The following is a 21,595-nucleotide window of genomic DNA, read 5'->3' as shown; positions in this document are numbered from 1 at the left end:
AGTTTAGTCAATGATAGTAACAGCGATTGAAAGGTAGTGTCTAAAATAATAACTAAGGAAACGAGATAGCTTTCGAGCATTTTTAGAAAGACTCTGGAAATCGTCTTACTGCTTTGGTTTTCACTGAATCATCTGATGTCATTCGGTGATAGAAATTACTTCCGAACTGTACAATTTTTTGTAATTGTTTAATTTATCTTGTATAACGTTGAGTTATTTGAATAAGTCGTCGGATAATCTTCAGATACCCACTTTGGTATTGAGATTATGTTAATGTTTCTTCACATCTTCGGTATGCGCTTGATTGATAAGGATTCGTTAAAGGTACTCAAGAACGGATAATACAGAACGTCAGTACACTTTTGAAAACAGCATGACTAAGATTTCATCAGATTCTTAATATTGGAATGGGTTAAGTGACTAAATAGGTTTTTGTATGTCAGCTTCAGTGAAAATTGTAACACAACTTGTAACGGTAACAACATGCTGAAAGTACCTACAGTGTTTTGTTGATTATTATTTTTAATTCATTGTTCTTTTTCCCTGTCTTATAATTTATCCCCATCTCGGTTTTCTTTCCTTCAGCCTTCTTTGTTGAAACTATTATTATTTGACTTTGGCTCAAGATTTACCCTTATTACTTAATTTCACTGTCGTATGATGATGGGCCATTGTTTAGGTCTTGTTCGGCCAAACCCGAGGTACAGAGTGGGTTAAGTGATGACTGCCGACCTTTGACTGTGCTAGGAACGGTTACTGGAATCCCTGAGGTTGGATATTTGACCCGATCTTATCGGAAATTTCGGCCTTCACATGACTCTTCTTCGAACTTGGATATATTCGAAGCATGATGTCAGATGATCGATGCACAAAAGACTTATTTAAGTCACAAACATCCATCTGGTTTTCGTCATTGGCGCAACTCCTCCATATGGTTTCCACATACTTTAAATGTTTTTACTAGATAGGATTTATTGGGTGAAGATCGGGCTGCGACGTTTGGTTTGTTAGACCATTTTACCTTCGAACTTTATTGGCCTGGGTTGTTTAAGTCTTGCTCATCAATGCGGATCACTAATGTTGGCTATGGATCTGCTTATATAGAACGGAGAAGGTTTGACCTCTTGGCTTATACTGTAGTCACAACTTGTAAGTAATATTTAACTTTTGTCTTTTCGTGACAACCACATAGAATAAACCTTTTTGATTAATGGCCGCTGACCAGTAGGCATTGATGGTGAGGGCGACAACTTTAACCCACCCATATTTGTGGGGCAGAACATTTTGTTCGTATCAGGCTCTTTATGATTGGGAGCGAGTTGATCAGTCAGTGTTATTGAGGTTGTTCTCCTACACTCATCATTCAGACTCAAGTTTCTAACGTTATGTTGGATTAGTTATTCTACCAAGAGAAACTATAACATGCTAACTCGTACTTTTACATTAGGATATAGTGGTTGGCATCAGATGAAAAGAGAATTCGAAAAGCCAAACGATGAAATATATAGTTTTCGGTGTTTCTTAAAATTTACTCTCTTGATGCACTTTTGATTAAAATAAACAGCTTTCTTTATTTTAACTTCGACATTCTTTCTATCACTTGAGCTTACTCCACCTTGTTGCATATCACAATTCATCGTTCTTTGTTACTGCATTCCCTTATCTGAGGGCTCTAGCCACATTTAACCCTAGCAGCAGGAACTAGTATGAATTTGATCTACTTATTTATCACGCCTTTGTCTTTCGACTGTAGCAACACTCCTACGGTTAATTTCGATTATGGTCAACCTTTGTTGTGCCCGTTTATCTGCTTATTTAACAGACTATGGTGTTCGTACGATAACAGTTCGTTTACTTCTTGGTATCATTATGATCACTATCATGTCCGTATAAACGTGCACCCTTGATCACATGTGATAGCCTACGCAAATATCTCTCTAGCCTAAATATTAATATTTTAAATGTCGCTTGATGGATCATCCTCTTTCCAATGCATGTGCTCGAATCCTGTTAATAGGCTTTGCCGTGCCTAGCTGCGCCCTGATTCGATTTCACTATAAATTTGCCTCTGTATTTGCTCTCTCACACATTAACCTTCCTGCTCCGAAGTTGCTCGATTTGCGTGTTACTGCTATCAGTGCAATTCGTTAACGAACTGTAGTCGCAGCTTCTTTTTACCTAGTGAATTCAAACACAGTCGAGGATTTATATAATAACAGTTATCAAGGTGATTGATTAATGAAGCTGCACAACTACAAACTATCAAGCATTATTCAGCCAGTACATTCAATGAGCCCTTTTTTCAGCATTGCGCTCCGAGGACATAGCTGTGGAGCTTCTGACACCCGAAACAATCTTGGTGTACTCGTTCTTCAAGGTCACAGCCCATACCAAGTGCTATTTAAAATCACTTTAAGATAATTACGAACTGAAAAAGTTGAATCTCATGAATGCTTAGCCTGACCGGAATTTTTACACAATAATGCTGTTTTTGAACGCAATGTGCAATATGGACGCAATGCCGACTTTGAAAAATATTATAAAATCTGCACTCAGTGTGGTGCTAAGACATAGACCTAATCATTAACTCTTCGAGACGTCTGCACAAATGTACCGTCTTCCATTTTTTATTATTTTAATTTATTTAACAGCCCTACTTGAGAGACACTGTAAGCAAACCAATGTTACAACGTATAAACCTAGCCTGCAAAAATGTCGTGCACCTGGCCTGGAAGAAAAATATAGTATTAACTCAATACAACTTACATACCATCCTTAAAAATGATGCATTGTACGACTTCTCCAGTTAGTTTGATGATAATAAGTCAATTGAGTGAGTGTAAGACATGTGATTATCAAGTAGAGCATATTTTTTTAACCAAGGGAGTATAACTCCCAAACCAATCCTGTCTTATTGGCACGAACCTTTAGTCGGTGTTTGTGTAAATACTAAAATGATGTTTTCCGTTTGCAGGAGATCTGCTCGACTGCCTACATTAGTAATTTGCACGAATGACTATTGCCAAACCTCTAATCAAACTGATAAATTTCCATAGCACTTACTATGGAACCAACTGGTAAGAAAAACATTTTTTTGAAAACATCAGTGTTTGAAAAAGATAACTTTAGGAAAACAGCACTATTTGTAGAAATAGTTATCGGTCAGATTATTGCTTAGATCATCGATATTATATGATTGTGCAATCGTAGGAAGACTTTGTGATGTCGAAAAACCATTCTCAATAACTACTTATAGAATTGATTTAACATTTGCTATGGAAAATATAGGTAGTTCTGTTTCGCATGCTGAGTGCGTTCACGTTTATTGTTTAGGAAATATCTGCAATTAAAAACAATTAAAAAATGGTTTGAATAACGCCGGTGGATCTGAGTTACCTGATCACATTACGAGCTACGTTGCAGAAACATTCGTTGATTTTTCGCATAACCTTTATAAGTATGTAAAATCGACGATGAGGACCACGTGTAGAAGGAAACCCATCCGGGTATCAGAGCGACGGATAATATCCAGCTGTATAATTTAGCTGAATTCGACTCTAGAGATTTTAAGTTTATTTGATTCCAGTCCCGTTGGCTTAACAAACATAGGTTTACCTTCATTTTTGGTTTCATAGCTTGCCTTTAGCTTGCTCATAGAAGGTTCTAAGTTTGGCTTGGCTAAGTCTGAAAATTCTGCGAGTATATCTTGAGACTTAGCAGTTACTATTGACGGAGTTTGTGCCAAATATAGAGAATTAACGAGACTTCCTTTGTCTTTCGTGTAATTGAAGGTTTCTTTAAGTGTCAAACGTCGCTTCTTGGTGTTGAACGGAAGTTACCATCTCTCTAATAGGTTCATACCAGGATCCCCAGACCTAAACCCGCTATGGTGAACATCCAGGGAGATTACCTCAACAGTAAGAGTAATTGGACCTCGAGGTTACTTTTTGAGACACAGAGTTTCCATTTAGTATAAAATTATATGTAGCGTAATGCCTACACAAAATAGGAAAGTAGATGAATACTTGATGTATAATGTTTTGACATGACTTGTATGTTCTCGGCTAACCCTTAACCAATCAACTCATGTTGTTAAAAGTCCTTATCAGAATTTTAATCAAGAGTCCGTTTGTGTAAGTACTTTTGCTCTTGAAAACATATAAATCATGAACCATCATTTGTCCACAAGTCAACTGAGCACACATTCAGTCTGACCTCAAATGAAAACTCTAGTTACTGATTACGGTGACAAATACTGAAACGCTTAACCGTAGTGTGGAAAATTTCGACCGGCGCGCTATTTAAAAGAGCGGTGGTATTGTTTCTCGTTGAGTTAAATTAACTGTTTTGATCGTAAATTACGCGTCAAAATTACTGTTTACACTTTATTTGAATCTATTTCATTTAAAGTGATGTTGTAATGAGTGCTTTGATTTTGCTTTTGTGTATTTATTGCATCAAAGCATGCTTGGTCGACTTATACTTGATTTATTAAGTTAAAGTTTGAGAATTCTTTTACATGCCCTGTTTGTGTTACCGGTGTAGTTGAATTTCAAGATGACTCTGCTCATAAATGTGGATACCCATATTGCTTATTCTCCATGGAGAAAGGGATGCGATGTGATGAGTGTAATAAGTGGTTCCATAAGATGTGCACCCGATTAAGCCCCACTGCATATAAAAGGTGCTCAAAGCCCAACTCTCATTGGCTTTGTATGTTTTGTTGCTCGAGCAAAACACTACTCATCCAGTAAGCAATTAGCCTCCTGGCGTTGGCTAATAAGAAGCTTGACGAGGGCTGTACTGGTTACAAGAATACTGATCGTGAAGATTGCGTCAGTGTCGTAAGTGCTGTCACGGCACAAGCCAGACATCCAACTGTGCAACCTGCAATTCAACCTTCTACCTCGAAACAATCAATGAGCGAAACGTCATTAGATATTGGTGGCCAAGTTGCTACAGCAGCGACCGGTGATCCAGACAAAACAATTACCGTCCCAAGTAGTTCTAATGTAGATGCTACGACTGATGGAATATGGATGACGCGGAAACGCAGAAGAGTAGGAAAGATAGCTAAAACTAATGCCCGTTTACTTGATAAGACCTTGGTGGACTCACAGACTAATCCACCAAAGTCCCAGAGTAAAGCATCGTCAAACATTGTTGTGAGACACTTGCTCGACTCACATGACCCTGTTACAATAAAAACTAATCGTAAGATGCCAGTAGTTAATACATAGGATCAAACATCGCGACCAAAAGCCGCGAACACGATTTCAAAAGGAGCTAAACCCCTCCCTAGTTTAATTATTTGGAATCCAGAGGAGTCGAAAGACAATGATCCTGCTAAAAGACACTCACACGATCTGCAGTTAGTGGAATCTGTGATAAGAAATGTACTACCTGAAGAGGTTTCAGGGGTACATATCACGAAAGTAATACGACTAGGTGAATGGGTTGGAGGCGAGACCCAACCACGAAGGATCTTGAAGCTGGTTTTCAGGAATTTTGAAGAACGAGATATATTATTGAAAAACGCACAAAAAACTCATGATTCAAATATTCGTATTCGATCAGATTGGCCGCTTGAGGATTGAATCAAGTAAAAGAGTGCCCTTGCGGAGTTAAGAACGCGCAACTTAAATGACGAAACCAACCTCACCTTTAAGGGTTTTCGTGTAGTCAGGTCTTGGAAGCCAATGCTTCCAAGGCCTGTATGGGCAGAACGAATGATTCCCAAAACACCTCAAGTGTGTGCTACACGAACGCTCGTAGTCTTAGAAATAAAACGTCCGAGCTAAGTCTGATGGTGGATGAATTGGGTCCCGATATAATTGTTGTTACAGAAACTTGGTTCACCATAGATATAGAATGTTCTCCCATCATTGCAGGCTATATCTGTATTAGAAGTGATATAGTTTTAAGTCGCAAGGGGGGAGGTATAACGTTATTCGTTAGGAATCACTTTCGTATACAATCAGTCACATCGGAGGCTCGTGTTAGTGGTTCATGTGAGGTAGCATGTTGCAAGATTAGATCTAGAAATGGGTTGGTGACTATAGAGGGAATATACCGTAGTCTGTGTTGTCTTGCTGACGACTTCATTTAAGACACATCTGTTCTTGGAGTATGGCAGAATGTAGTCTCATCATTGGGGACTTCAACGCACCGCATATCAACTGGATAGAGCTTACAGCCCCGTTATTCGGTGTGCACTCGTACAATGTATCGCAAAACCGACACATATTGACTTGAAACATGATCCGTCACTGCTGGACCTCGCCCTCAACCTCCACTGTGAGGATGTCTTTGATGTTCAGCACGTTCCTTCACTAGTGAGCAGTGATCATGTTGTACTTTACTTTAAGTTTAGGACACATGGTATGCAATTTGTATCTACTCCCCCTCGTCCCAATATCTGGCGAGCTAATTGAAACTGTGCTACCTCGACTGATTGGCCAGTCGACGCGGATGGATCGATCGAAGACGAATGGGATACGTTTAAGGCTACATTCGAGTCCGTGAGGTCGCCGTTTATCCCATGGTCAGCACGTAAGCTATCATATTGCCCTCCATGGATAAATAAGGAAACTCGGAGGCTGTTAAGGCGTAGGAAACTCTTCTGGGACTTATTCTTGTTGACAGGTCACTAATCATTTAAGCGTGGGTACCAACTACTTACGAACGACAGTTGGCATATGAATGCCGTACTTGTCCGAAACGACTGTTCTGATGTTAAACGGCAAATGAAACGTAGTGATGGTATTCCCCCGTTGCTGTTACACGAAAATTCAGAATTACTAGCTGAATCAAATCGAGTAAAAGCTGAGACTTTTTCAAACTATTTTAGCGAAGTGTACTCTATGTTTTCTGTAACAAATGCTTGTCCCACTCACACCGAGATACCAACCATTGAATCTGTACAGGTGACTGAGGAATCTGTCCCTCCGTTGATAACTAACCTCAAACCTTGTAAGATACCGGGCCCTGACGGGTTACATCCATGTCTGCTGTCATCTCTTGCGGACATTATTTCAAAACCGCTCGCGACACTCTTCAACATGTCTCTTTCACTCACTCAACGCCCTAGAGATTGGAAAGACGCTAAAGTCAGTCCTATATTTAAGGATGGTCAGAGACAGATCGTATCTAAATACCGGCCTGTCAGTATAACTAACATTGTCGTTAAGTTACTTGAAAAGATAATTTGGGTTAGGTTGCTAAGCCACATAGATTTACACAATCTGTTAGCTCCTGAGCAACATGGATTTCGTACCAAGCGTTCATGCTTGACTAACTTACTTATGCGAGAGAGGATTGGACAGCAACCTTAGATAAAGGTCTGTCTGTCGATGTGATATTCATAGATTTTGGCAAAGCATTTGACAAGGTTTCACACGTAGGTCTTATGCAGAAGCTCACGAGCTTCGGAATAACAGGTACTGTACATGAGTGGATAAGAAATTTCTTATGTGACCGCAGACAGAGAGTGAGGGTCAAGGGAACGCTATCCGATTGGAAGCCGGTCAAAATTGGTGTACCCCAAGACACCATCTTAGGTCCTCTGCTCTTCCTTCTCTACTTTAATGAGTTACCGCTGTTACTTAGGTCGTCGACATCATTGTTTGCGGATGATGTAAAAATCTGGAGAACGATAAAAGTGCGGCTGACCATCTGGATCTTCAGGTTGACTTAGACGATTTAGTTAGATGGGCTCGAGGTTGGGGCTTAGAAATCAATGCCAGGAAGAGTGTACTAATGCACATCGGTCACGGTAATAGTTACCATTACACTATTGAGGGTAAACCTCTTCCACGCGTTCAAGAGCATAAAGACCTAGGAGTAGTATTAAGTCATGATTTAAAAGCAACTACGCATTGCAAAGCAGCCGCTGTCAAAGGTTTTCGTGCGTTATGGTCACTTCGCCGAACGTTCAAATCTTTTGACGAGGAAACGTTTCGAATTTTATATCCCATATATGTTAGACCACATTTAGAGTACTGTATCCAAGCAGCTAGCCCGTGTCTGGTAAAGGATACTAACTCCCTTGAGCGTGTCCAGCGTGTGGGAACGAAATTAGTGAAGGGTCTTTCTAGACTCCCTTACGATGAGCGTTTAAAACGCCTAAACCTTTTCTCCTTGTCGTATCGTAGGACACGAGGTGACCTTATACTGGCATTTCGTATCTTTAATTATGATTTGGGTGTTAATATATCTTATCTTTTTGCTCCCTCCAGCACTAATAATCTCCGAGGCCATAGCAAGAAGGTTTATGAACCACGATCTAATAAACTTAAAGTGGGGTCTTGTTTTTCTCGAGTAGTCAATCATTGGAACGTCTTACCCGAACAAGTGGTATCAGCCCCATCAGTGAACATTTTCAAGGAGAAGCTGGACCTTCACTGGAAAGCAATGTGTCAGGATTAATACAGGTTCACCAACCTACTATCCTTATTACTGAAGACTGAAGACTGAACATGTACGTATTTCAAATAAGCCGTTACTTTTTGGATGTGTTCTGATAGCAATGTCGTCGTATCCTTATAATTCAACTAGTGAACTGCGTCAGAAAATGACAGGCCTTCGGCGTCAGCTTAGCCATCCTCACCTAAATAAATTCAAAGAAGCCAAAAAGGAACTAGCTTCTATATATGAAGATATTTTAAGTTATGTGTCTGAAAGTCACAAATTTACTCGAGAACAAAGTGAAGGTAATTTTTGTACCCAACTTCAAAAACTCTTAACTACAGAAGAGAGGTTTGCCAGACTTATCGGACAAGGAGTTCATGCTGAAGTTGAACACCATCTCCAGAAAATCCGTAATATTCAGGAAATTATTGCTCGTAATCAAATGAAGTGTGCTTTTTTCGGGAGGTAAGGTATTCCTCGTGTTATTAGACATTCCATTACGGACTAGAAAGGTTTTAGACGCGCTATCTAAAAAGGACAGTGGTATTGTTTCTCGTTGAATTAGTTAACTGTTTTGATCGTAAATTACGTATCAAAACTACGACTTACACTTTAATTGAATCTACTACAGCTAAAGTGATATTCTATTGAGCTTTTTGGCTCTTGTGTCCTTATTACATTCGAAAGCATTCTTGGTCTGTATCAAAGTACTTTAGTTAAGGTTTGACATCTTGCTAGAGTTTGTCTTGTGGTTCATACTGTGATCATATTGTGTGTTACACCTTGATCAGACTAAAATGGTTGGTAGTACCCACAAATGTGGACAACCAAACTGTTTGTTCCCTGTGGAGGAGGGAATGCAGTGTGACGAATGCAATAAACGGTTCCACAAAATGTGCACCCGTTTAAGTCCCATTGCATATAAAAGATGTTCGAAGCCTAACTCACATTGGCTTTGCATGTTTTGCTGTTCCAACAAGGCATTGCTAATACAGGAGGCTATGAGCCTATTGGCTTTGGCCTGTAAAAAGAATGATGGCATATGCGACGACAACACGGGCACTGATAGTGACGAATGTGTCAGTGTTGTTACGCGACGCCTCAAACAACCGACTCTGGCCGGCGTAAAAGTGAAATCTTCGTTGATATTAACAGGGGGAGTAGTACCACCTAGTACTGACATTGTTAATAATGCACCTTTAGTGGGAACCGAAGATCTGGATAAAACAGTCACCGTTCCAAATAGTCCCAGTGTTATGAGGGATGAAAAATGGACTACGGTACGTAGGAAACGAAACGAAAAAAAAGCTGTAAGCAGTACACAGGTAGTTAGTAACTCACTGGTGGACTCAAATTGTGAGCCACAAATCGCACTACCAAGATCTGATCGTAAGAGTGAAACCCATCCTGGCGTAACTGAGAAGAAAAATCTAATAACATCGAATATTATTGTGAGCAAATTGCGGGAGTCAAATGACCCTGATCCGAAAATTGGACACGCGCATGACTTAGAAAAGCTAGGAGAATACATTCGTAGTATTTTACCAGATAACTCCAAAGGAGTTTAGGTTAAAAAGTTGGTAAGAATAGGCAAGAGGACCGAGGACAATGTTGAACCCCGTCCATGCAGATTCCTTAAGGTAATCCTAGGATCGGAGAAGCAACGGAACCTCTTGTTAAGTAGCGCTCGTTGTCACGACAATTCTGACATCCGAGTTAGACCTGACATATCTCTCGAAGATAGAATAAAAAGGAAGAAAGCACTAGCTGAGCTTGAAACCCCTCGGCAAAACGGCGAGGAAGATCTCCGGCTAGTGGGTTTTCAGATAGTCAGGTCTTGAAGGCGAATGCTACCAAGGCCTGTGTGGATAGGCTGTTCTACTTAGGAGTTTTATATGCCAACGCTCGTAGTCTACGAAATAAGTTCTATGAACTAGAAGCATTAGTGGACAGGTTAAAGCCACTCATAGTAGCAGTGACAGAAACTTGGTTAGTCGATGACTTAGACATTACTCCAGAATTATCCGGATACCATTGCATCAGGAGTGATAGACATAGATGTAGGAAAGGAGGCGGCGTCCTGTTACACATAGCCAATAGCATAAATATCCGCTCCTCTACTAGCGAATCCCATGATAGCGGCACTTGTGAAGTCATTAGCTGTAAGTTGGCTATAGGATGTAGTACATTTATGCTAGGTGTCATCTATCGGAGCCCAATCTGCCTAGCTGATGACTTTGTTTTAGAGCACATTCATCCTTAGAGTGAAAATACCAGATGTTTGATAATAGGAGACTTTAACGCACCTGATATTAGTTGGACTGATATGACCACAGAAGGATCTATAAACTCCTCTGATAGCAAGTTCCTGATAACAATAATGGAGCATGCACTAGTACAGCATGTATCCCAACCCACACGTTTTGGTGTTAACCAGGGTTCTTCTCTGCTGGGCTTGGTAATCACTATTGAGACTGAGGATATTGTCGACTTAAATATTCTCCCACCGTTAGTGAACAGCGATCACGTTGTTTTGTCATTCGCGTTTAGAACTAGGGACATGTTATACGATCAGGTTACACCTCTCCCAAATGTATGGAAAGCCAACATATCAGCCATTCAGGAATGCGCTACTAAGACAGATTGGCTAGTAGATACTAGCATATCAGTTGAAGAAGCATGGTCTGTATTTAAAGGTAAATTAAGACTAGTTACGTACCCGTTCATACCATACCTGGTACCGCGAAGACCGAATAACAGTCCACCATGGATAACTAAAACGGTCAGGAAACTCCTTAGAAAAAGGAGGAATCACTGGAATATGTTCATCTCTACTGGCTTAGAACAATACAGATCCAGTTATTGTAAGGTTAGGAATGCCTGTAAAGCGTTAATAAGTAAGACTAGACTATCATACGAAAAACAATTGGTTAGGGATTCTAGATATAGTCCGAAACGGTTATTCTCGTATATACAAAGGCGAACTAAGAGAAGTGATGGAATTCCATCACTTTTGATACGAGATACTCCGTTAATCTTACCAGAGAATGATGCCGAAAAAGCTGAAGCTTTATCGGAATATTTTAGTAGTGTTTTCTATCGATAATGAGGAACGACCAACGATTCATCGCGACCGTGACGGCTCGCTGATGGATCCGGTAGTCATTGAGAAAGATACTGTTTTAAGGCTACTTCAGCATCTCAAACCTGATAAGTCCAGTGGTCCTGATGATATTCATCCTAGGATTATGAAAGCCATATCAGATGAAATTGCTGAACCACTAGCGATACTATTCGACATGTCTCTGAGACAGGCCAGACTTCCTAGAGACTGGAAAGACGCCATAATAAGTCCGGTGTATAAGGCTGGGAGTAGGGATTTAGTTAGTAACTATAGACCCGTTAGCTTAACTAGTGCAGTTGTAAAACTGATGGAGAAAATCATTCGGATAGCCGTTATGAACTATGTTGAAGGGCAAAATCTTTTCTCCAGGGCACAACATGGTTTTCGGAAAGGCCTATCTTGCTTGACAAATCTTCTCATTGCAAGAGAAGATTGTACTGTTGCAAAAGATCGGAATGTTCCTGTGGATGTGATTTTCATGGATCTAAGTAAAGCCTTCGATAAGGTTTCCCACTGTGGTCTTAAATTCAAACTAGAACGTTTTGGAATCCATTATACAGTCGTCGATTGGATAAGTAGCTTTCTCCATGACAGGAGACAAAGGGTAAGGGTTAATGGGGCTCTCTCCTCGTGGTTACCTGTAAAAAGTGGGGTTTCCCAAGGTACAATCCTGGGTCCTCTTCTCTCTTTACTTTATGTAAATGAATTGCCAACTGTAGCAAAATCACCCGTTCTACTCTTCGCTGATGACATAAAGATTTGGAGACCCATACATAGCATGTCGGATAGGATAGTATTACAGGACGATCTTAGCTCATTGGTGGCATGGTTAGATAGGTGGTCACTAGAAGTAAATCCTAATAAGAGTGTAGTGATACAGTTAAATAACTCTGATGAATCGTATGACTATACACTACGTGGATTCGTGCTACCCAAAGCAAGAAACTATAAAGATTTGGGAGTCATATTAAGCAATGATCTCAAAACGACTAGTCACTGTAAGGCTGCTGCTGCAAAAGGCTATAGGGTATTATGGTCAATTCGTAGGTCTTTCAAGTATTTAGATGATGAAATGTTTAGATTACTATACCCGATTTATGTGAGACCACATTTAGAATACGGGATTCAAGCAGCGTGTCCTTGTTTCAAGTATGAAGCAGATATGCTAGAAAGAGTCCAACGACGAGCTACTAAGATGGTATAAGGTCTATCTGGCCTATCTTATGAAGACAGACTGAGACACCTTAACTTATTTCCGTTATCTTACCGTAGAATACGGGGTGATCTAATATTGGCCTATCATATACTGAACGATGTCCTTGGTATTAACATGTCTTATCTTTTGCTTCCGTCTAGAACTGATCATTTGAGAGGACATTCGAAGAAAGTTCAAAAACCGAGATCAAACCGTTTACGTTTGGAGTTCCGTTTCTCGCACCGAGTAGTGAATTACTGGAATTCTCTACCGGAACACGTAATATCAGCACCGTCTGTTAATATATTCAAAACGAGGTTGGACCTCCACAGTATTACAAACTGCAAGGATTAATATAGGTCGATAGACCTCCTATCCTTATTACTGAAGACTGAAGATGTCACACTGACAGGTCGCAGAGACGCTGTAAAGTGACATAAGTTCTGCAAAAACTGTCTTCCGTCCGATGAAATTTCATCGAGATTAATAAGTCGACATACGCTTACCACCTTTACCAAACGCTCAGATGTCTGGAATTAGTAATGAAATTTTTTAAAACAAATGAATGTCATCCCAGCTTGTGCTTTGAATAAAGCCGGTACGGATTATTACACTTTTAAGCAACAAAGTCCCATTTATTAATTTACAGTCATGCCTCATACTCTCGTTTGTAAAGCCCAATGGTTTATCTATCAATCGTGTAAGTTAAATCTCAAAACAGTGGCGATACGCACCAAAAATTCCTTACACATTAAATATTTACATAATGACATTTCGGTTATAAATTAACATTGAGTGATTGAAAGAAAGTGGATTAAAAATAATCAAAGTTCAAAAAACAAAAAAACATCAAATATGGTCAGGTGAAAATTGTAAGAATAGCAATGAAAATGTAGTCAAAGGAGGCTTTGTTTAACCAAAACGTACATTTTGATGCATGATAACCTTGATCAGCGATTGGAGACTAGTTGACATGGCTCAGAATCGTTCGCAATGACACAAATACATTTCCTTTATCATCCCCTGTCTCTTAACTTCCAGAATTTCTGCATGCTTACTTTTCCATTACGCCTTTTCGAACCATATTAATATTTAGTTTTGCGATCAATTATTAGATTATCTTAATCTCTTTTGCTATTCTTGTCGTGTCACATGTCGCTAAATTTTGCAAGGATCAAGGCTTTTACTTATAAGTTGGTATGTCGTGCTTGTTGAAGTATACAATGATGAAGGCTGGGTTTAAATAGGCTTATTGTTTTGAAATTTATTCTGGCACATACGGAACCCTTTAAGCTGAATTTCGTTTAAGTGGACTTATGACTAGGAGTGTAGTCAGTGGTAGCAATTTTATTTATCGATTGAACATGCCTTATTAAAGAGATTCTTGACTAAAAAAGTCCTCTGGTAACTGATTTAGGTGGTACTCCGATAGTGTTTCTTTCTTGTATTCGCTTTCCTAAGTTGTCCCTTCGTTTTTTTTCGTTTTATGCTCTGGTCCAAATGGTTAGATTGACTATCATGTTCAGATTGCTTTAGGAATCTGTTCTTTTCATGCGAAGTATGTCGACAATGCTTCTTGTATGTAGTGATCAGCAACAAGCAAAATACCTGCTTAACCTTTCCAACATCGCTCATAAAAATATCCAGTTTACCATGGAACATGAAATGTATGATAAGTTCCACGTTCTTGTTACAAAAGAGAAAGAGTGGCACAACTCAACGTTCAGTTTATCGCAATAGAGTTCATCTGAATTTTAAGTGTCCAATTAATTAAAAAAATTCACTTATCAAAATGGTTTTTTTCACTGAGTGGCAAGGATATTTATTGATGATACACCAGGTGCAGAACTACTAAATGTTAAAACGTGCCGAGGGATCAACGGCGTCCACATAGATTTATTGAGGAACCTGGGAAAAGCGGAGACGAAACACGCAAAGAAATCATAATAGACAAAAAACCTTTGTTTATACAACTTGAATTCGAAGATGACGACGTTACAGTGACAATAAACAAAGTATTAAAAACACTGACCAGAGCGTATCCTGCAGCTAAGCTGATTATCTCTTTGTTCATTTATTTTAACACATAGATATTGGTACAAGGAGGCACCAAATACACAGGCGCCACACAAATCTCATTTGATACGTGTGAGGGCTGTGATACTGTCCGGGTGCCCAGACCGAAGCAGGTGGTTTTCTTAGGGGGCCACACCCCGAGCCTTCGACCTAAAGGTCTAACCCACAAGGCAATGGAGCATCGTGAGGAGATGCAGTCCCATGGTAGCCGGTGACCAAGAAATTGGCTCATACGCCATTTGTTCCCACAGGATACTGGAGCCCATGTGCACCATTGGTTTGGGATCCGGTTAAAGCACCGGACATTCGCTTTTCGTCCTCTCATCTTCGTAAACAACACCCGCGCCACGAGAAGGCAGTAAGTAAGACTTCCCTGGCAGAGGCTGTATACGCGCGGCCGTGCGAGAGTATTTCGAGAGGGAGGGCGAGCCCACCCCACTCTCGTCCATACCAGGGCATTTGGGGGCTGGCTAGGGTTCGCATGATTATCGTAGCCACTGGCTAGACACTTTGATATCCCTTAGAATCGTTTGCAGTGGCGCAGATTCATTCACTCTTTGTCTTCCTCAAATTTCTGAGCTTCGGAGTTCCTAATTACTTTCTTTGTGTTTTTGTATCACTTATGTATATTTTCTTGAATCGTATCTTTGATGCATAATCTTTTTTATCACCATACCTATTGTTAGTACCTCTACTATTCTGGAATTCGGCCTGACAATTTAATCTCTCTGTGCTAATGGGGTATGGCAACTTGGATCTATGTACATACGTACTAGGTTTTACATTGTGACTGACTGACTTAGATGCCCATCTCTGATTATAGTCAAGCCCAACAATGTCCTTATTCGTGTCGCGGAGTGGGTCACAGTATGATTGATGACCATACACTAGTAATAATATTGCCCTTTCTTAAATGGAACTAATCACTTACAAGGGTATCATTAGTTAGTAGTAGATAAATAATCTTTATGGTCACTAGGCCGATAGTTTCTCTTTATCAGGATAATGGCTCTACCGGAGTTCACTTGGAAAAATAATCAAAATGAAGGCGTTTTAGGAATCGGTAAACATGTTTTTTATTTCCTCTAGTACTCAGTTTTGATGTTATTCAGGTGTATTGTAATTTTTATCTTTCTACGTATAGAACATCAAATGGAAAGAGTACTGTTATCAACGCGATGTTGGGTTCAAAATTGTTACCTTCTGGTTTGGGTCACACCACCAGTTGTTTCCTTGAAATCCAAGGAACGGATCAGGACTCAGGATATCTTCTAATGGCTGATTCTGATACCAACCCTAAAGAAACGTCAGATATTTCTCACCAGGTTTGATCAAATATTTAATTCGCATTTAAGAACTTTCGAATAGTTACACAGTATTTGGGCGCCGAGTTGATGTGAGACATTAACGTTTCGCCTGGCAATCTGGTCCAAACTTTTTCAAGGAAATATAATTAGGCATCGAAATTATCGAATATAAATAGGTACATGGTTCTTTACTTACTTACTTACACCTGTTACTCGTGAAGGAGCATAGGTCGCTCACCAGCATTCTCCATCCAACCCTGTCCTGGGCAATCCTTTCCAGCTCCTTCCAGTTGTAATTCATCCTTTTCATATCTGCTTCTATTATCCGACGTAACGTGTTCTTTGGCCTTCCTCTTTTCCGCTTCCCTTCAGGATTCCAAGTTAGAGCTTGCCTCGTGATGCAGTTTGACGATTTGCGTAATGTATGTCCTATCAATTTCCATCGTCTTTTCCTAATTTCCTCTTCAGCTGGAAGTTGGTTTGTTCTCTCCCACAGAAGGCTATTGCTGATGGTATCCGGCCAATGGATGTTGAGTATCTTGCGTAGACAGCTATTTATAAATACTTGTACTTTCTTGATTGTGGTTGTTGTAGTTCTCCAAGTTTCAGCTCCATACAGTAGAATTGCCTTGACGTTCGTATTGAAGATTCTCACTTTGATATTGGTTGAAAGTTGTTTTGAGTTCCATATGTTCTTCAATTGTAGGAATGCGGCCCTTGCTTTGCCAATCCTCGCCTTTACGTCTGCATCTGAACCTCCATGTCTATCGACGATGCTTCCCAGATATGTGAAGGATTCTACATCTTCCAGAGTTTCGCCATCAAGGGTGATTGGATTGCTGTTCTCCGCTTTGAATTTGAGGACCTTGGTTTTCCCTTTGTGTATGCTGAGGCCTACTGATGCAGAGACTCCTGCTACATTGGCTGTCTTTATCTGAATCTGTTCACGTGTACGTGATAGGAGGGCTAGGTCATCTGCGAAGTCCAGATCGTCTAATTGGTTCTGAGCTGTCCATTGTATTCCGTGTTTTCCTTCAGATGTCGAGGTCTTCATAATCCAGTCGACCACCAGAAGAAAGAGGAAGGGAGAGAGTAAACAGCCTTGTCTGACTCCGGTCCTTACTTGGAATGCATCTGTCAGCTGTCCTCCATGCACTACTTTGCACTGTAGTCCGTCGTATGAGTTCCGGATAATATTGACAATCTTCTCAGGAACTCCGTAGTGTCGAAGAAGTTTCCATAATGTCCTCCTATCTACACTGTCGAATGCCTTTTCATAATCAATGAAGTTGATGTATAGTGACGAGTTCCACTCAACTGATTGTTCGACGATGATCCGTAGTGTTGCAATTTGGTCTGTGCACGACCGATCCTTTCGGAATCCAGCTTGTTGATCTCGAAGTTGGGCATCTACTGCATCCTTCATCCGGTTCAGCAACACTCTGTTGAAGACTTTCCCTGGTATTGACAGTAGTGTAATGCCTCTGTAGTTTTCACATTTGCTCAGATCTCCTTTCTTTGGAATCTTGATGAGGTGTCCTTCTTTCCAGTCCATTGGCACTTGTTCCTCCTCCCAAATCTTTTTGAATAGAGGGTAAAGCATGCTTGTGGTTACTTCGACGTCTGATTTCAGTGCTTCAGCTGGTATGTTGTCGGGTCCTGCTGCTTTCCCGTTCTTGATTTGTCTGACGGCCATTCTAATTTCTTCCGTCGTTGGTGGGTTGACATCTATAGGAAGATCTGTGTGTGCTACTTCGATGTTCGGTGGATTCATTGGAGCCGGCCTATTCAGGAGTTCCTCGAAGTATTCTACCCATCTGTTTCGCTGTTGTTGAATTTCAGTGATTGGCTTGCCTTCTTTGTCTTTGACCGGCCTCTCTGGTTTACTGTATTTCCCTGATAGTTTCTTCGTTGTATCGTAGAGCTGTTTCATATTTCCTTCTCTAGCAGCTTTTTCTGCCGTCGTTGCTAATTCTTCCACGTATTTCTTCCTGTCGGCTCTAATGCTCCTCTTCACTTGCTTGTTTGCTTCTATGTATTCAGCTTGTGCTTGGACTTTCTCTGCTCGTGTTTGGCTGTTGTTAATTGCTGTCTTCTTGTTCTTCCTTTCTTTGATCTTGTTCAGTGTTTCTATAGAGATCCATTCCTTATGATGGTGTTTCTTTAGGCCCAGAACCTCTTGACACGTTGAAGTCAATGTTTCTTTGATGCCTTTCCAGTTGTCCTCCATGGTAGTTTCTTCTTCCTTCAGTAGATCTTGAAAGGCTTGGAATCTGTTGTTGAGAGCTATCTTGAATTCATTGAGTTTGTCAGTATCTCGAAGGAAGGCTGTATTGAACCTTTGTATTGCTGTTTGTCCACTTGTCCAGTTCTTCTTTAGCTTCAGTTTTAAATTGGCTACAACTAGGTGGTGATCTGAAGCTACGTCAGCTCCTCTCCTGGTTCTCACATCTTCCATTGTCCTTCGGAATTTTTGTTGATGCAAATATGGTCTATCTGGTTCTCTGTAGTGTGGTCCGGTGAGATCCATGTAGCCTTGTGTATACGTTTGTGTGGAAATATTGTGCCTCCTATGACTAATTTGTTGAATGCACACAAATTTGCAAATCTTTCTCCATTTTCGTTTCTTTTTCCCAGTCCATGTCGTCCCATAATATCTTCATATCCAGTGTTGTCTATTCCGACCTTGGCATTTAGATCTCCCATCAGAATGGTGAGGTCCTTTCTTGAGCATTTCTCTATGATTGACTGCAGCCGCTCGTAGAATTGATCTTTAATGTCGTCGTTGCTACCATTGGTGGGTGCATAACATTGGATAATATTCATTAAGATCCCCTCCTTCTTTGTTTTGAATGATGCTTTGATGATTCTGGATCCGTGGGATTCCCATCCTACAAGTGCATTTCGTGCTACTTTGGACAGCATTAGAGCAACTCCCTGAGTGTGTGGAGCATTTTCCTCTTCGTGACCGGAGTATAGCAGCATCTCTCCCGTAGCTAGCCTTTTCTGTCCAGCTTGGGTCCAGTGGGTTTCGCTGATTCCCAGTACTGCTAAGTTGTATCTCCTCATTTCCGTTGCAAGTTGACTGGTCTTCCCGGTTTCCCACATTGTTCTAACGTTCCATGTACCTATAAAAATTTTTGCTCTGGTTGTTAGAAGGGGCATCGGCCTCGTGGCTTCCGAACGAACTCGGCTTTCACCATGAAGCGTCATAATTCTTCTAAGTGAAGACCTTCTAACTCTCAGGGCAGAGTTAAAATGGTTTGAATTATTTTTTCTGGTAAGCGTTTTTTTAGCGAGTTAGTTTTCTACGGGATGGGGACGCTAACCCCATGCCCAACCCTCCTCCTTTACCCGGGCTTGGGACCGGCAGTAACTCTAGAAGAGCTACAGGCGGAGTTACATGGTTCTTTGGTTCACTGTATACTGAATATGTCATCCAATCAATGTTAACAATGTTTAAAGTAGGTATTTACTTTAGTGTGTGTTATCTGAATAACAGCAATTGCATTTGACGGTTCTAATCAGTTGTCCTATCTGAATATGTTAAACGATTAACTGGAACATTAAAATAACACAAACATTCAGTTACAATTACATTCCTCCGCTTTGGATTCATTCCTTTATCTTGTTTATTTATCCTCATTTTATACATGCTGTGACATTTTTGATCCATATCATTTATAAAAATTATATGTTTTCTTAAAGCTCACTGACCAGAGATAATATATAGTAAATGAAATTTCTTCTCACACCACTTACGTATACACACAATCTGTTGTCTTAACACTTCGTTTCACATCACATGTCTCTTACATACTAATGCAAATGCCTGCTTTAAACATCGTTAACATTGATTGGATGACATATTCAGTATACAGTGAACCAAAGAACCATGTACCTATTTATATTCGATAATTTCGACGCTTGATTATATTTCCTTGAAAAAGCTTGGACCAGATTGCCAGGCGAAACGTTGGCTTTACTCCAAATTCATTCGCCGAGATTTTACAAATACATCCTTCCTCTTTAATTAGTACTTTTGAAAGATGACTTTTATTTTGTTGTTTTAATGGGAAGTCGATTACATTTTAGTGGATAGTCTGAAATATAAATATTTTTTGTCTTGAAACTTGTTTTAGTTTTGTGGGTGTACTAAAATTCTATATTCTGCCATTCATCTTACAACTTGTAGTTTTCTACTCGAGGTTTACTTTATTTCACCTGTTTCAGTGAGATAGGAATAGGTTGGAAGGAATTTAGGGTGGAACATATCAAGGCGTTATCAATCCATACAATCATTGACTGCTATTGACAGGTACAAGCTACCTATTGAGTTCTTCGCGGCAACTCTAATCAGTGATCGAAGACGTTAATTGACATTGCAGAACCATGTACAGTAGCGCAGATGCATTCATCATTTATATTCTACCATTCTGGAAAAATAAGAGCATAGCACGATAATCCTAAAGAAAGATTTGTGTTCATTTACTTTCGTGGAACGTATAATTTTTCGAAATATCTGATTCATATCTTACTACTTAAATCTATTGCTAAGTCGACCCAATAATTAAAATAGTCCCAGTTGTACTGGCACAATCTCTTAATCAAGTTAATTTTTCTTTACTCAGGCTCGTCCTATTGATTCCGTTGGTCAGTTAGCCCATGCATTAAGCAGTGTCAAACTTTCCACAGATACACTACTAAAAATATTCTGGCCAAGTTCATATTGTAGGCTGTTACGTGAAGATGTTGTTCTACTAGATAGTCCAGGGATTAATGTTGATCCAGATATGGATAGATGGATTGATCTTCACTGTTTGGATGCGGATGTTTTCATTCTTGTTGCTAATGCTGAGTCAACATTAATGCAAGCTGTAAGTAATTCACATATTTTATTTTGATTGGTAATTTACTTATTTATTTGAACACATTGGTACAAAAGGGGCACCAAATACGTATGCACCACACAATAACAATGAGGTTGTAGAGATATAGAATGTAAAGAAAGGGGTAATTTTACCAAAATCAATACGGTTGTATATCTTTTAATGTACAAAAATGATGTGGTCATAGAGATATATATGTACTTGAAGGTTATTTAATTGCAAATTGACTATTATAAAGATTAGTATTAAATTCACTATCGATAATTAAAAACGCACTGTGAATGTTACTTCTTTGAGTTATTTTTAAAGGACACTGTATGAATTCAGTTTGTTTTGTATTGCTAATCATTGTAATAAATTATTTAAAGCCAAAGATTATAGTAATCTAATAGTTAAAACATTAAACTTTTCAGCTGTTAGTTTGTAAATCTGAACTCCGTTCTAACCAATTTAATTCGATCATTCGGTTAGTGTCATTAACTCTTACACCGAAAGTGTATCTAAAGGTGGAGTATATGAACTTGCACCTTGCTAAATGAATCGTATTTTATTTGAATTTTTTGTGGAAAAGCTTTAATCTCCACTATTTGTTTCA

The 21,595-nt window shown here is 39.7% G+C and overlaps 1 protein-coding gene across 1 annotated transcript in view; it reads left to right on the top strand.

The window, feature by feature from the left end:
- Nucleotides 1–8,495: 8,495 nt before the first annotated feature.
- Nucleotides 8,496–21,595, top strand: part of MFN2 (Mitofusin-2) — a 28,593-nt gene continuing 15,493 nt past the window's right edge. The window contains exons 1-4 of the mRNA XM_051209048.1: nt 8,496–8,711; nt 8,751–8,874; nt 15,949–16,129; nt 20,743–20,988. Coding sequence (XP_051074470.1) covers nt 8,528–8,711; nt 8,751–8,874; nt 15,949–16,129; nt 20,743–20,988 — 735 coding nt within the window. The 5' untranslated portion in view covers nt 8,496–8,527. The remainder of the gene's footprint in view (nt 8,712–8,750; nt 8,875–15,948; nt 16,130–20,742; nt 20,989–21,595) is intronic.

This window comes from Schistosoma haematobium, chromosome 1 (assembly GCF_000699445.3).
Source record: "Schistosoma haematobium chromosome 1, whole genome shotgun sequence".
Classification (NCBI taxonomy): Eukaryota; Metazoa; Platyhelminthes; class Trematoda; order Strigeidida; family Schistosomatidae; genus Schistosoma; species Schistosoma haematobium.
Note: the sequence above shows the minus strand (reverse complement) of the source record. Positions and strands in the feature narration are given on the sequence as shown.